Source organism: Schistocerca americana, chromosome X (genome assembly GCF_021461395.2).
Source record: "Schistocerca americana isolate TAMUIC-IGC-003095 chromosome X, iqSchAmer2.1, whole genome shotgun sequence".
Classification (NCBI taxonomy): Eukaryota; Metazoa; Arthropoda; class Insecta; order Orthoptera; family Acrididae; genus Schistocerca; species Schistocerca americana.
In genome coordinates this window covers 104,790,138-104,808,068 of record NC_060130.1, presented here as the reverse complement: position 1 = coordinate 104,808,068, position 17,931 = coordinate 104,790,138, and the positions used below count along the sequence as shown (strand labels likewise).

At 36.9% G+C, this 17,931-nt stretch overlaps 1 protein-coding gene across 1 annotated transcript in view; it reads left to right on the top strand.

The window, feature by feature from the left end:
* The window catches only part of LOC124555839 (cytokine receptor-like), a 235,194-nt gene that overhangs the window by 132,393 nt on the left and 84,870 nt on the right, over positions 1-17,931 (top strand). Inside the window, exons 11-14 of the mRNA XM_047129904.1 lie at positions 8,004-8,159; positions 15,712-15,885; positions 15,971-16,128; positions 16,296-16,407. Coding sequence (XP_046985860.1) covers positions 8,004-8,159; positions 15,712-15,885; positions 15,971-16,128; positions 16,296-16,407 — 600 coding nt within the window. The remainder of the gene's footprint in view (positions 1-8,003; positions 8,160-15,711; positions 15,886-15,970; positions 16,129-16,295; positions 16,408-17,931) is intronic.

Genomic DNA, 17,931 nt, shown 5'->3' with positions numbered 1-17,931 from the left:
TAAAAGTCTAATTATGGTCAGGAAAGGGAGAAAAGGTTCTGAAAACACGTGCAAAGAGGTGCAAAAGGGTTATCTTGAAATTACTTTATTTTGGTTTAAAGTAGTAAGAAAAACTTTCTTTGTCACATGTACAGGGTTCTGTTATACTGGAATACAAACATCATTTCAATATTTTTGACACTAAATAGCTGGCACTTTGAGTTCAATAGCTCCTTACATATGAAGAAAATCTGCTCTACATATACAGAAACCAATGGATCGTATCTTGTCAGCACACGTAAACGAAGTTCAGTCAAAGCTGCAAAGTTTTCCACATCAGTATTCTTCCTCAAATTTAATTTGAATATGTCTTTAACAAATCCATGAAGGATGTCCCAAACACTCATCAACTTCTTCCTGTGTTCTTTCTCCATACCGTCTTCTTACAAACTCGTAATCGTATTGGGCAAATACTTTTAGCCGTACACTTCAAAAACATCCAGTTCTAGGTCTTTGTTGTTAAGTAATTGTCGTGCCTGCTCAATGGCTGCTATGTCCATCGAGTCTAGGCCATATATGTAGTGTCTGATTTTATCAAAGTTTTCACACAAGAAAACTCTGCATCTAATCCAAATACTCCACCTTGTACAAACTTGATGACTGGGACCCTTTTTTGAGAATCTTCAGAGCAGCAAAGAAATCATTTACCCTACTACAATCTTCCCTCATAATTTCATAAACACGGTGTAAACCACGTGCAGTACATTGAGGTGACAAAAGTAGTGGGATAACAATATGCACATGTACAGATGGTGGTAGTATTGTATACACAAGATATAAAAGGCCAGGGCATTGGTGGAGCTGTCATTTGTACTTAGTTAGATAATTAATGTGAAAAGGTTCCTGATATGATTATGGCCACACAATGGGAGCTAACAGACTTTGAACGGTAATGGTAATTGGAGCTATACATGTGGGACATTCTATTTTGGAAACAATTAGGGAATTCAACATTCCGAGATCCACAGTGTCAAAAGTGTCCTGAGAATATCAAATTTCAGGCATTACCTCTCACCACAGACAACACAGTGCCTCATAGCTTTATTTAATGACCTACAGCAGCGGCACTTGCATAATATTGTCAATGCTAAGAGACAAGCAACAGTGAATGAAATAACCACATAAATCAATGTGGGATGTATGACAAGCATATCCACCAGGACAGTTTGGCAAAATATGAAATTAATGGGCTATGGCAGCACATGACTGCTGTGAGTGCCTTTGACAACAGCATGGCATCACATGCAGCACCTCTCCTGTGCTCGTGAGCATATTGGTCAGTTAGACGAGTCCTGATTACAGTTGGCAAGAGCTGATGGTAGGGTTCAAGTGTTATGAAGACTCCATGAAGCCATGGATACGAGCCGTTAAAAAGGCACTGTACAAGTGCATAATGTTGTGGGTTCTGTTTGTATGGAAATGAGTGTCTCCTCTCTGGAACGGTGGTTTGATCATTTAATATTAAAAGACTCTGACCGAGGTGTGGACGGGGCCAAGGAATTGACGTATCAGACGTGATTTAACACATAAATAATTTATTCATAACATACAACACGTAACACCCAACTACGTAAATCCTGCTTCGATGCTTACAATTGCCCAAAATGGGAGGGCCACCACTTTCGAATTGGAAAGGCTTTAATTTAAGAACTAAAACTCCTATTATAATTTTTAAAAATAATAATAACACAACACATAAGTAAGCGCCAAGTGAACACACTCTGAAATCTTCAATTATTAATCACAAAGTGTGCGTTTACCAGATTTAAATTCTCATTGCAATATAAAACATAAATACATGAATTCACAACACAGCATGGCTTTAAAATTTCTACCTGGACAACCTATGGTCCTAAAACTTTCGTATTATATTCCAGCCAATCACATTAATAACTTATAAGCACAGTTCGTAAAATACAAATGTTTGCACTATAATCAATTTTAATAATCCACAATCACTCAAAAAACAACATCAGAAGTTTGATACGGAGCATGTAAGCCTGTTTATACAATCTTTTGGACCAAAATAGGCATGAGGGCCACCATAACAGAAGTGCGCTAGTTGCTTTTAGGATAGGTGCTCCCATTAGCTTAATCACTGAGCAGATATTTACTTAAGTGACAGGTAAGATAGTTAATACAAATAGAAGGTATTTCTAAAGTTTTTTTTCCTCCTCCCTTTTAACAAGGGGGTTTTAGTAAGGTAGAAATTACACTTTGATGAGACGCAATAGCAATCTAGCGGGCACGTCTTCACGAGGATGCCATGCCACTACACATGTACGAAACTAGCTGTTCAGGCCAAACATTAACAACACAGTTCCATATTCCTGACACCCAAATAGTCGGGATCAAAACAAAACCAAAAATCCCAAGAGTGCAAGATCCAGCATAGCTTCAAAACAGATCTTACTTCATGTTGTTGCCTTCACAAATACAGGTATCGAAATGAAAACAAGAACGTGTAACAACATTCCCCAATCAGCACAATGTTCTTCCTTAGGTCCCGGTAGTGCTAGACAGTGCTGAGATGCCAATGTTAACAAACCTCTAAGGCAACACCCTCCAACTGACAAGCCGAAACCAATGTGACCCCTTATCAGCTCTGTGACAGGACTCGAACCCCCAACTACTGTCAGTGCAACTCACTTAGAATAAATACAGCGCAAATAGTATGGCAGACACATATACCCAGGGATTAACAGAACACTAGACTGAACTAGAATTAACCTTAATAATATAGCACTAGATCTTGGGAGACAAGGAACTAACTCCCCACCCGAAATTCTGCAACCACAGGGCGGGAGGATGAACTACCAAAACATAGAAGTGCAAATGTACACAAATAACTACCAAAATACACCACTACACTGGTTAGCAATGATGCGTGGAGGAATCTGCACTGTCAGAATTGCAGCAGTGAACAGAACAGAGGATTGCCACATCGGTGGCCACAAGGCGGGAAAGACGACTGGATGAACTCAATCCCAAAGGACAATCAACTTGAAACATTCACACTTAACTTGTTTTCTCCTTTCCCTCGGTGCACTTCGTCATTTGTCCGGGACTGCTGTGCACAATTCTGAGCCATCCCCAGTCGTCCCGGCAGACACAGACCCAGCAGAACTGCTCCCGGATTCAAACCCTCGCCGAACGGTGGCTCCATTGCCCCATGATGGTTACTGTTTGTTTGCCTTCATCAACGCAGGCGATGATTAGACTGCCATCTGCCTCCCATGGACAACCAATGAAGAGTGGACAGAGGGGCCCAACCAGTCTGGCATTCCTCCACGGGTAGAAGTGCGGGTTCAATAACAACACCCACCCACGGAAGGCAGGATGTCGACGTCACCAGAGCAAACATGAAAGCCACTGCGCGACAACCTCCTCCAGCGTGACCACTCTCACCTATAAATAGTACAGGCCAAAGAGTCTGCTGCAGTAAACACGTGAGTTGGTCATGTTACCAACCTATGGTTTCTAAGTACACCAAAGATAGAACTCGCAATTGATAGTGGGTACACTACGGGCGGGAGTTCAAACGAAAGAGCTTCATAAAAGACCAATCCTGAACAACCACGGAAAAATGAAATAGAAGCGAAGCAATAAAAGGCAGCAACGAGATGCTAGAGCCCAAACACAGTCGGTTACCAAAAATATTGGCTCCACACGACACTCAGGAAACGAGCTGTGGAAAGATGGAAGTACACATGGCTCACTCTCATCCAACTGAACCAATCATAGACCGGAAATGGCAATGTTTGTCTACTTGGAGATCATTTGCAACATTCATGGAATTCGTGTTCCCAAACAACAACGGAATTTTCATGGAGAACAGTGCACCATGTTACTGGTCCACAATTGTCTGCGATTGGTTTGAAGTGCATTCTGGACAGTTTTAAAAATGATTTAGCTACCAGATCACCTGACATGAATCCCACTGAATACTTATGAGACATAATCAAGATGTAAGATTATGCACAAAATCCTGTACCAGTAACACTGTTACAATTATGGACAACTAAAGAGGCAGCATGGCTCAATATTTCTGTAGGGGCTTCCACCAATTTGTTGAGTCCAAGATATGTTGAGCTGTTGCCCTATGCTGGACAAAAGGAGGTCCTACACAGTATTAGGAGGTATTCCATGACTTTTGTTACCTCAGTGTATGTGTCAAATGGTTGTGTTGTTCTACATGCCCTTCTATTGTTCGAGTGCCAAAAGCATGTAGTGTGCTTGATCAGTCATTGCAAGCCTAATTGTTTTGTACTGTATACCCCCTGGTCACAGGTTCATATAAGAACTGCTGAATGATCACATTATTGTGCAGGCATTTGCCTTCTTGAGATGGTACATTTCGAAAACCATAGGTTGTCCCCATTCTCAATATAATGGAAAAACCAAAACATTCAAACTATATCTTTGCAGCTTATCAGCAATTTTATCCAAAATTATTCCCACTTCACATTTGCCAACCACCTGTTTTATTTTCTCTTAAATGTTCTCATAAATTGGCTGAGTGTAACTTTTCCTCAGAGTGCTCTCATCTGGTATTGACCGTTGTGTGTACTTCTCAAGAAACGACTTGAAAGCAGGATTGGAGGAAAGGAGGGCCTGAATATTTTGATAAAAATGCATATCTTATAGATACCATCAGTGACATCACTGTATTATTCAAATCAGTTTCTTTCAGAAATTGATAAGATTTAGTGGACTTACTTCCAGACTGATTTGTTACAATTTTCTTTCCTTCCTGGTATATTTCTCATTCAATAAAGGAGATTTACTTGGCCTCTGTGTCTACCTTAAGGAATGTGGTGCTGCTGTTGCTGTTTCCTGTGGCAATTATTAGTGAGTCAGCTGCTCTCACTGTTGTTGGTGCTGTGGTTTCCATTGCTATTGTTACTGTTGCTATCACTGTTGTTGTTGTTGTTGTTGTTGCTGCTGGTGCTGACACAGTTCTCCATCCTGCTATTACTCCTGTTGATGGGCTAGCTCCTCTTAGGGTTGTTAAAGATGCTGTTACTGCTGTTGTTGGCGCTGCCACTGCTTTTAGTAGTGTTGTGGCTGTGTTACTGCTGCAACCATTTCTGTTGCTGCTGCTGTTATTGGTGTTGTTATTTCCACAAATGTCACTAATACCTGGCATGTCCATGCTCTTAAATTGATATGTTTTTGCCTCCACAGTAGATTCATTAGCTGTGTGGTTACCTTCAGAAGAGTGCTGGTAGTTTACTGAAGTAGCTGGAACTGGCTAGTCATTCTGCTTTTTGTGTATTTTCAACATTGTACAGGTTTTCTCCCTCATCAGTGACTTGCCTCTTCTATTCAGATGCATGCCATATCTTGAATAGTTGCATCTTCAAGCAGATATATACCAAGATATCTGGTCTTCACAAACACTGTACAAAATTTTTGGAACTTTGTGCTTCCTTGATTTCAGCACTTACACTTCAAGTGGATGTGAGGTCATGCCTAAGCATTATTCCAGTAACAATTATTCTTTGCTTCATATAAAATTCAAAGTACATTTTTATGCCCATAGTTTCTCATGGTTACATTTCTTTAGATTTTAATGCTCATGGAGAATGTCTGCAAGTCCACATCCATGATTATTTGAATAAATATTTACTTCAGTGATTTTTCCTGAAATTTTTGTATTTTTGTTTGCAGACATATACTTCAGTTGTTCACAATTTTTTGATTGCTGGTTGCTGTAACTAACATATCTACATTTGAATGAAGCACCCAAAACTTGTTTTGCAGTAATACCTGGTATAGAGTTTCATATCTTGGCAGAAAACTCTAAGGACTAACAGAGTCTGGAGTCTGTTGAGGCACTCACTCTCTTTTCTACAAAATTGGATTTGTCTGAAATTATCACTGGTATCAACTGTTTTGAACTAGTTTTCAGTGTCATGCTTTCTTGCAGATACCACTATATTGTTAATTATACTATGTTTTCCGTTTAACTTCACTGCTTTCATCAATTTTAAGCATTGGTTTGAAGAACACAGTGCTTTGCTAGGCCTGGTCATATTGGAGATGGTATGCCTTTGAATTGACTTAACTTGCTAGTCACAGGACGACGTACAGTTGAACAGGGTCTCGTAACCATGGTGAGACTTTGTATTTTTCACATATACAAATCATTGCCAGAGGTCAAAAGAGGTGATATGTGACAGAACAAAATCTTGGGACTGACAGGATTAAACCCCCAGGTCTTTGGATAAGTTGTGTGACATTTATTCATCCAGCCACTTAGTCGTTCAGGGTCCATAACATTCTAAAAGAGTTGTAACAATTGTATAGTCTCTTTTTAAGAGCATGGGGTTCATTGCCGTGTCAATGCTTATTAAATAAAGTGCATTACTGAAGGACTTGGTGACCGTTTGAAAGAGAATAATTGACAGGTAGAACACATCAGATTACTCTGCTCAAGAGATTCATCTATAGATACAGAAGTGATTGGATGTGTCTTAGGGGAGTGTGATACAAACACTGCTGACCCTGCTGCATATTAAAAATTTGGCAGGAAACATCAGTTATAATCTTTAAACTTTCACAGATGAAGCAGCTGTCTAGGCTACAGCACTATCTGCACAAATTTGCAAAATATATCACTCATATCTCAGCAAGGTTTCTCCAACTGGGAAAAGGCCGGTTTACTCAAAATATAGAAAAAACTAAAGTTGGACACAATCTTAAATGAAAAAATCTTGTAATATTGGACAGGGTCAATTAATCAAAATGGTATCAGTTTTTTTCATATTTATATGAGGGTAATAATGGGTGGTGAAATTAAATTGAACTATCGTGTTGTTTCATTCATGGGTGATGGAAGAGAAACAATTCAGCTTGCTGATAAGACATTAGGAAACTGTAATTCATTTACAAAAGATATTTCTTATGATATGATTATACAACCTATGTCAAATACCACCCATGTTTGTTGAAACCATGTCACATGAACAGAAATAAGAGTACTGTATAAGTTATCACAGATTTTAATGATTTACTGCAGACAACCAAAAAGATGTTAGAAATTTTTATTGCCAGCTATTTAGAAACTAATTATTTCATGAGCAACTATTAAAAACATGTCAGAAATTTAGATTCATGGTGATTCTAGGAATATGAGGGTTGGAACTTTAATACTGGCAACTATTTATTTACAGCTCGTACAAAATAGATACATATTTCAAAGTTTTACTGACCTTCAGAGTAGTCACTAGCATTGTGTATAACCCATTGCCAGTGATGTGGAAGTCATAGGATACTCTTAGCAGTGCCAGTTGTGTTGACAGTTGGAGCGGCGCAGTCTATTGCCCGACGAATTTGTAGTATACAATTGGAAGGAGAAACAGCCTTGGTCGTATTTTTTTGTTTTATTATCTGCAAAATCAATTTTCGGTCACTTAGTGACCATCCTCAGTGCTGTATGATACAATTAAAATTGTTAGGCACTGGTATTAACAAGCTTAGAGTGATCACAGTTTATGTGATCGCTCTAAGCTTGTTAATACCAGTGCCTAACAATTTTAATTGTATCATACAGCACTGAGGATGGTCACTAAGTGACCGAAAATTGATTTTGCGGATAATAAAACAAAAAAATACGACCAAGGCTGTTTCTCCTTCCAATTATATCCATTATCTGGTCGTGGTGCACAGAACACTCCATGGAGTCGCCAATCAATAGAATTTGTAGTGCAGAAAGTGTCATCACTTCTGTCTCTGTTCTGTTCATTTTTGGAACAGAACCTATGACCATGTTAGAGACCTTGTACATTCTGTGTAGACTGCTGGGGGTAAGTGGTAGTTTGTGAATCACATTTAAAATACTGTGTATATAGAAGTGTATGTTACCTGCTAGTCTGTGCCTCACCATTGTTATCATACAAATTTGAAAATACTCCCTATGTAACTAAGTTCAAGAAATAATTACTGTTTTTGTTTTTCAGAACTACTTAAGGTGGCTACTTTCCATGTCAGTGCCAGATCTTCAACTTCTATTGAAGTTAGATTCCATATAGATTGTGCTAAAAATTTACAAGAGAATGTATTTTATAGTATCTTCTACTGCCCAGTGGCTGTTTCAACTGATTCTATGTGTGGAGGTAATAGTACAAGATACTTGCTGATTTGAAAATTAAGAACATGCTACATAACTATGCTTTTACGAAGAAAATTACAATCTTATATTATATTGTATAAAACTTTATTGGACTTATTTTTATCTTTTTCTGTCATAAATACAAAGAGAAATAGATTAAGTCAAGTTATACATGATATGGTATGATGGCTACATCTAAATCTACATTTATACTCTGAAAGCCACCCAACGGTGTGCAGCAGAGGGCAAGTTTCCTGATAGCATTATGAATACATTTTTACAATAGTGAATATTAATAAAACAAATACAATCAGACAGTTTTACAGGTAGTTTACAGTGAATTATCTTAACAATTTTAGTAGTAACATTGACGAAATACATGGAAGCTAGCTCCTTACAGCATACATAAATGAGCAAAAAATTGTACTTTTGATACAAATAAAATAAAAAATATTTAAAGGTACTTAAAATATCAGAATCAAAGCAACTGAAAGTCTACCAACAAACAGCACCTTATGGTGTTTAAGTTCACTGGAGTATTTTACGCAAAAACCAATTGATATGTTCTTAACATAAAAATATCTTACGCAGTACAAAATTCATTATTATATCAATAAATTAACTATAAGTGAGATATTCAGTTGAGTTATGTGGCAAGCAAAATATTTTATCTTTGACAGGCCTTGCATAAAATAAAACTCAGTGCAGCAATAATCATTTAAATTTATTGCCAAATGGTTGCAATGACCTCACTTTTCGTACTATGATACAGACGTATGTAAATGATGTTTGAGTGCTGTATGTGTATCAAATCATGAAACCACACAAATAAGTACAACACTTGGTTAACATTACAGAGTGACAGTTTCACTGAAGCTTCCTGGTTGGATAAAACTGCATTTTAGATTGGGTATTAAAATCAGAAGCTTAAATTTCACAGGCAATGCTTTTACTGACTGACTATCAAAGCTTGACTCATAATCCACACTCACAGCTTCAAAACATCATGCAGTCCATTGCACAGTGAAAGATTCATTCTTCAAACAATCCTGTAGGCTGTTACTTAGCCATTTATTCACAAAATCATTTCTTTATGGAATGCTAGTCAAACACAGTATGCAAGAGAGCTTTTGTGAAGTTTAGAAAGCAACAGGAAAGCATTGGTAGAAATGGAGCTATGAGGGATTGACATGGAAGTGTACAGATCATTCGGTAGTACATTTGACACATAGTCTATAGGAGGCCACCAGTATCAACAGATATCTGCACTCTGTGTCCCACAGTCACCCATAACAGAAGAATTTGGCATCATTTATGCTGACCAGGAGGACTCACCAAATCTGCAATGTAAACAATGTCAAATGAGAAATGCATATACTGTAGACCACATTGAGAGCAAAAGGAGGCAATCAGTAAAATCATGTCTACGAAGAACTTTTACAGTTGGAGAAGGCTTGCATGCTAACTAGGCAGCCACTTATCTGCAAAAGGAAGGTACAGAAGCCTGAAGAGATAGTGAAGTGGCATATCTACATTAACTGCAATGATGATTACAAGCTTCCTTTGTCTTGGCTAATGGCAGTAGCTAATGTATAGATGGACTGCTCCTACAAAGCTGTTCCATCATGCTCAGCCAAAACCACTTCTACAGAAGGCACACAGCACACTTACCCTCCACTGAACATAAGAGGAGTAGCACCACATCATAAATGCAGTTTCCTTGTAATTTACCAAGGTGGGATGGTAAAATTTAATCTTCAATTACAATCAACATAATATATCATCTACTTTCCTCTCCACTCTTGACATCCAATTATATGATGAATTTTATATATGCACCTTGTTAGAAACTGTAGGGAAAAAGTGAAGACTGTATGCTAGAGTCAAAGTTTCATTGTCTGTGCAATTTCATATGCCTTGCCAATTGCAATAGAGACCAGAACATTGCTAAATCATTTTGCTACATTATGTGGTTTACAAGCCAGAAGAATTTTATGGAAATTAAAGGCCATGGACTTACAAAGTGATAGAATGTTAGATTTGTTTAGATATCTTCTTTTATCAATGTCAGATGGAACATCTGCTATAATTCTACATTTAGACACTTAGTATTCATTAAAAAGTGAAACACAATGGTAATATATTGGTTATGTCATGAGATCTTTTTTATGCATTTATTTAAAGAAGTAGCTGTATCTACAGGACACACCACACACATTTGCTTTATTGAGAAAAATGTATCAATTTTACTCTGGCACAGAAAGAAACAGATTATGCATACATGAATATTTGTTCATTGTCCCAGTAAACTAAAGTATCTGCAGGTGACCAAAAAGTCTGATGCATGTTTAATTATTTTTGTTTCATTGAAATTTCTTATTTTGAGAAGACAGAAGGAGTAATATGTTTTACTTGCTAAAAATGTTAAAAGCCAAGCCTGTATAAATATTTTTTATTTGAAACAACCACTTTTGTCAAACTTTGCTGTCATCTTCAAGTCTTACATAAACATTTATGAAATGTATTCGTTTTAAGTTGGACCTCATGCCAAGCTGTCATGTGGATAAATGCAGCACATTATAAAAGGTTTGTCATAACTAAAATGTTTAAAAATGTAAAGCACCTTGTGCAAATGGCCTCGTCCATATATATATATATATATATATATATATATATATATATATATATATCTGCCCAAACTCTTTGCCTTTACAAATGTCTGCTTGTGTCTGTGTATGTGCGGATGGATATGAGTGTGTGTGTGAGTGTATACCTGTCCTTTTTTCCCCCTAAGGTAAGTCTTTCCACTCCCGGGATTGGAATGACTCCTTACCCTCTCCCTTAAAACCCACATCCTTTCGTCTTTCCCTCTCCTTCCCTCTTTCCTGATGAGGCAACAGTTTGTTGCGAAAGCTTGAATTTTTTGTGTATGTTTGTGTTTGTTTGTGTGTCTACCGACGTGCCAGCGCTTTCGTTTGGTAAGTCACATCATCTTTGTTTTTAGGTATATTTTTCCCATGTGGAATGTTTCCCTCTATTAATTTATATATAAAATAGCATACAAATAATTCTTACATTACATCACAAAAATACAGTACACCATAGCACATCTGTTTACATAAGCTGGATGTACCATATATATTGAAAATCCAACTTAATGTGGATTTCCAATGTTTACAATACATCCTTAAGGCAGATTTTCAATGATTAGAATATGTACAGCTTATGTAAACAGATGTGCTACTGTGTATTGTGTTTTGGTGATGTAACAAGCATCTGTGAGTGGTATCTGTATGGACATGGTCATTTGCACAAGGTGCTTCGTGTGCTGTTGTCTGCCTCTGTAGCTGAGTGCTCAACACATCAGACTGCCACACAGGGGGCCCCAGTTCAATTGCCAGCTGGGTCGGAGGTAGTCTCTGCTTGGGGACTGGGTGTTGCATTGTCCTCATCATCATCCCATCCTCATCAACATGCAAGTCACTGCTGTTGTGTCAACTAAAAAGACTTGCAACAGGCAACTAAACTATCCCAGATGGGATATCCTGGCCAATAATGCCATACCATCATTTCATTTCATGTGCTGTTTTTCTTTATCCACATGACAATATGGCAAGAGGTCCAAATTAAAATTCACATGTTTTATAGCAAAAAGATTTTTTAAGACCTGAAGATGACAGCAAAGTCTATTGAAACCAGTTGTTTTAAACAAAGAAATATTTATACGATCTTGGCTTTAGAAGGTTTTTTTTTTTTTTTTTTTTTTTTTCTACAGAATAGAGGATCTCAAAACATTATGACTACCTGTTTAATAGTAGACAGTGGGTTGGTGCATCTTAGAACAGGAATACTTCTAGGGTTCAGCTCTGGGAGGGATCCCAGCTTGTTTATAACAATAATGTAAGTGATAATTTGTTTATATCAATGCGTAGTACAATGATTTGACACAACTTCCAAGAAATTAAAAGGTATTTTTGAGACTCTTAGTTTAAATGTTACTTTATTCCCAAAAATGAGCAGAGAAATTTAGAAACTAAGGTGTGTAAAAATAGGAACACTTAAGAGTAACATTTTCTTTGGGGAGGTGATGACCCCCATGCCCATGTCCCCCTCCATCGCTTAGATCTGCACCTGCGTTTGGATAACATCCCAGATGTCTTCCAGTAGGTTCAGATCAGTTAAGTTTGATGGTGAAAACATCATCATGAATTCACTGTCATGCTCTTCAAAACCATTATAGCCTGATTCTGGCCATGTGACAGTGACAGTTATTTTGCTGGAAGCTACCATTACGATCAGGTAAATCGTCGAGCACAGAAGGAAGAAGTTGCTCTGCAGTGATTTGATGAAGTTGAGGTTATTGTAGTGAGACTGAATATCATAAGGTCCAAACCCACCAAAAATAAATGCAAAATATATGTATTTAAATAGCAGATAACAATTTGCTTCATGCCTACCTAAGAGACAGTCTTTGTGAATGTGTGGACAACATGTGACTTAAATTCAGAGAAATGATATTTACTGTCATTAGGAGACTTATACGAAGTAAGTTACTACGAGATTGAACAGATCTCCCGTGGTACACACAACAGGTCAGGACACTGTAGCACTAATAATGGAAAAACATGACAGATTAAAATAAAAAAGAAAGTTCAGAATTGATGATGTTTTAAGGAAGCTAAAAATTTAGTTTGGATTTCATTACAAGGCAATTTTAATAGTTCCTACAATGAAACTGTCTCAAAATCTGAGCGAAAATCCAGAGAGATTCAGATCGTACATAAAGTATACCAGCACAAGACATTGTGTGATAGCAGTGGTGATGTTACCAATGACAGTGCCATTAAAGCAGAGATATGGAACACAAATTTCCAAAATTGTGTCACCAAAGAAGATGCATAACTATTTCAGTATTCAAATCAAGACCAACATGAGTAACTTACAAGTAGATACCCTTGGCATAGTAAAGAAACAAGGCACTAAATAACGATAACTCTTCTCATCCAGACTACACACTAGTTAGGTTCATTTAAATAACATGAGAGACCAACAAAAGGTCTGTTTTTTTTTCCCTGCAGTTTTTGACACTACACAAAACACACCCAAACTCCAGAGGCTTTCAGTTGCAGCATTTACTTGTGAATGGAGACAGACATCAGTGTTACCACCATTCCAAAAACTTTTTTTATACTTTTAGCTATATGGCACTCATAGTAATGTGTTGTCAGAAACGTATCTTACAGTGAGTTTCCTGCTATCAAATGTTTTCACTACAAGATTCGGAAGTCAAGTGCATGTATTTGTGGGGGTGTGTGTCCTTATCATTATAAATAACAACCTGTAGATCCACTTGTTAAAACAATGAGCACTTTTATTGTCACACTTCAGATATACGTCATTACACATTGAAAGTATCACATAGACAGAACATAATGGCCACCTCGACCCAAAGAGTATGAGACTCTGGCTGTTGTGGGGGGAGAGTGCAGGTGTCGCGCCCTCTTCATCCGGAGGGGGAACTGGGCAGGGCAGGGCCGGGGTTCAAGCCCTTTTGGATGGAAAAATGTTATCACGGTGCCACACGGGTAGGAGTATGGTGACATGGGGGTGAATCCTGCCTCGGGCATGGATGTGTGTGATGTCCTTAGGTTGGTTAGGTTTAAGTAGGTCTAAGTTCTAGGGGACTGATGACCACAGCAGTTAAGTCCCATAGTGCTCAGAGCCATTTGAACCAACACCTCGTTGCGTAGGCCACATGGTGATATGGGTGGTTCACTCGTACGCACACTATTGTTATTGTTATTGAACTCAGGTAGAACATGGGAAGAGTGTCACAAACTGTCATTGGGGTCACCATTGTGGGGGTGTGGGTCCTTTTCGTTATAAATAACAACCCGTTGGTCCACTTGTTAAAACAATGAGCACATTTATTGTCACACTTCAGATATACGTCATTACACATTGAAAGTATCACATAGACAGAACATTTTGCGTGCCAGAGATGTTATGGCACGTCAGTGTTGCCACATATTTGACAAATAGCATCATTTCATAATGACTGTTATGAATTACAAACAGGTAAATGGTTATTGAGAAGCTAAGATCCGCCACTACCACCTAAAAATAAAAAAAAAAAATAAAAATAAAAAAAAAAAAAAAAAAAAAAATGGCCCCGTACTTTCTTCAAAATTGATTGAGAAACATTACAGAATAAAAAATCACATGAAATTAAAAGTGGGTATGTTTTTTTTTCACCTGGGAAGTAAAGCTTTTCAGGAAAAATTAAGTCCACAAAACAATGTGGCATAGGAAAAATAAGTTCAAAAAACAATATGGCATAGTCTTATATACCAAGAGTTTTTAAAACTAAAAAATCAGTGATGTGGATTTTCAGCCGCCCAGGCCAGTGCACAGTGTGAACACTCAGGATGGGGGCTTGTGCTGCCTAGACATGTGCCAGGCGAGTACATCTCATCCCGGCCCTTCCTGACATGCAGTGTGAATGCAGCCTTAGAAAATGTGTCAAACCTGACAAAGAAATTGCCTGCATTATGAATGTCCATCTCATTTTGAAATACTGCTAAATGGTAAGAGATCTCTAGCAGGATGGACTGGCAGAGGACATCAGAAAAGTTCTAAGAAGGGCAGCTCATTTTGTATTATCATGAAACAGAGGAGACACAGTCGCAGAAATGATACATGAGTTGGGATGGCAAAGATTAAAACAAAGGTTTTTTGTTGCAGTGAGATTTTTTCATGAAATTTCAGTCCACAAACTTCCTTCTCTGAATGTGAAAATAGTTTTTTGACTCCCCCCTAAATAGGGAAAAATGATCATTGTAATAAAATGAGAGTGATAAAGTCTCACACGAAAAAATTTATTCATTCATTTTTCTCATATGTGATTCAAGAGTGGAATGGTTGAGAAGTAGTCTGAAAATGGTTTTGTGAACCCACTGTCAAACACTTAATTGTGAATTGCATAGTACTAATGTAGATGTAGATGTCATCCACAGCAGTCATGATGCCATTAATTACTACTGCATGGCTCATGAAAGCCCAGGTGAATCATCCCCATAGCATAAACTTGCCCCACTGGCCAGTGTTCATGACGCAATACATGTTCTGAGCAACAATTTGTCTGGATGATAGCAGACATGACCCTACATCTATTTTTGAGTAAACTATGTTCCACATTACAGAGAATCTGCTAAGTATAAAATAAGCATTCTGACTGATGGTGATATGCAAAGTAAAATTTCATAATAATTACTCCTATTATGGGGCTTGTTTTTCTGTCTATGAAATTAATGTATTACAAATTACCCCTTCAGTATTTAAATTCTGTTTGCTAGTTCTGGGTGGTAATAGCTTAGCACTGAACCCAATGCTTTATTACTAAACATATGTCTCTCATAAGACACTGTAGTTCATATAAAATTTTTTGTGCCATTTATAACTGAATGATTGTGTCAGCATAAATATGAGTGCTTAGCTGTATAATTGATGACAACTTTAAATAAAACTGAGCATGCAGTATCCCTTTTGATCCACAGCGCCACTGAACAAAACAGTACAGAGTAACACTGGTGAAATAATAACAGTGGTCACAGAGCTGCTTCCACATACCACATATTTAATTTATATAATTCCTGTTGCCATTAAAGATGGAGAAGTAAGTAAATATGGTGAAGCAAGTGACAGAATTTATTGCAAAACATTTGAATCAGGTAAGGACATTACAGGTCTTTTGTTACTCTTGGTCTCCTGTTACACATATGAGTAATAATGGAATATATTTGTCTATTTTAAAAGCACCATCGCTACCCCAAAACATTAGTTTATGTGATGTTACAAATCAATCATTGGTGGTGAGGTGGAAACCTCCACAGCATTTGAATGGTATCCTGCAGCATTATATCATACACTACAATGGCAAATCATTAACAACAGCACCTGCCAAACATCTAGAGGTCTGTAGTTTAAGATAAGTATTTAGTTTGGTATGTAGTTTAAGATAAGAATTTATTAAAGAAAAATAAATCAACAGAATTAATTTATCAACATATTTTTCATACTGACTAATGTGCTACAAGAGTTTATATTACTATTTTACCCCAAGAGTTATGATTTATTTCAGGTAAAATTGGAGAATTTAAAAAGCTTTACACAATATGAAGTGTCAATGTCTGCATGCACAATTATATGTTCAAATTTTACCATTCCTGTTAACATCACAACTGATGTTGGTGGTAAGTGTACATTAATTCTTTAGCACTTGTTCATCAGAAATATGTAACATTGTGAACTAAATATTGTCACTGAGGCATATATGTTTCAATATTATGCTACTGATAAGTTCCATAATGTCTATATAAACACTGTATAACGACTAAATCTCTCTAATGTTACTATAAACTCACATTCTTGATAGTGTCATTACCATTGAATGGTTTTTGTGGTTTAGGATAAGAGAGAATTTAGAGTGAGCTATGAATTTCACAGCTTTAATACCAGATGTGAAAATAATTTACATGTAGGCTACACATTCTTGTATAAAATTAAGAGTATTAGCACCTCCACCAAAATTCTGAGCTACTCACAACATTTATTCAGTCTAAACATTCATCAGACAAAAATATATAGGTAAAATCTCAAGATAGTTGAAGATTCACTCTCACCAGGTTTCACTGAATGTACATCAACGTGCAAAATTGGTGAAGTTAACTTCATGTGTGATCTCCATGCCTTATTTGAAACACTGTCAAAGATAAGTTACTAACAAAGTTTTCTAGGTGACTGTACATAAATGAAATAGCATTTTAGTTTCTGTGCTTCAAAAGTAGAGAATTAGTAAGTTAGTTTTATGTTCAATGGATCATTTGCATGATAAATCATAATGATGTGGAATGAGTCATTTTACATTTACATCACAAATTAATATGCAGTATGATGAATATCTACATTCCTTTAAATATACAGATGTGAGATAGTGATTCCTACCCACCACATTTTACACATTACAATAACAGAAATCCTTCTGTGAAATAGGAGGATTTGTCAAGGAGAAACTTTTTCAGACAGTTATCAAATTTTACTTTGCTGTATGTCAGACATTTTATATCTCTGGGTAAAAGCTCAAGAATTTTAGTTGCAGCAGTGTGCACACCCTTTATGCTGAGTAAAGAATGTCAGTTGTCTTCTCACTTTGTAATTATGAACATAATAGTTCCTTTTGAACTGCAGTGGATTATTTATGACAAAATTAATAAGGGGATAAGTATACTGTGAATCACCTGCTTAAACAGATGTATGCTAGATGATCAGGGGTGAGCACCACATATTATTCTTGTGGCACATTTTTGAGAAATGGCGATTTTCTTCCTTAAGGATGAGTTACCCCAGAACATTGTTCCGTATGACATTACTGAATGAAAATTTGTCTCTACTCAAGATTTGTAATGATTCTAAGTACAAATGTGGCTGAACTAAGTTGTTTTAGGATTTCCAAAATGTGCTTTTTACAGTTTAAATTCTCATCAATATGAACACCTAAAATTTTGACATTTCCACAGTGTTTATTATTTTCTCACCATGTGTTATACTTCTAATTGGTATAGTACCTATAGATGCATAGAACTGGATGTGTTATGTATTTTTAAAATTGAAAGTATGCTCATTCACAGACCACCAGTTAATGACACTTTTAAGAACTTTGTTTACTATTTCTTCTGTTGCTGTATGTATGCTTGGATTGATTACAGTACTAGTGTCAT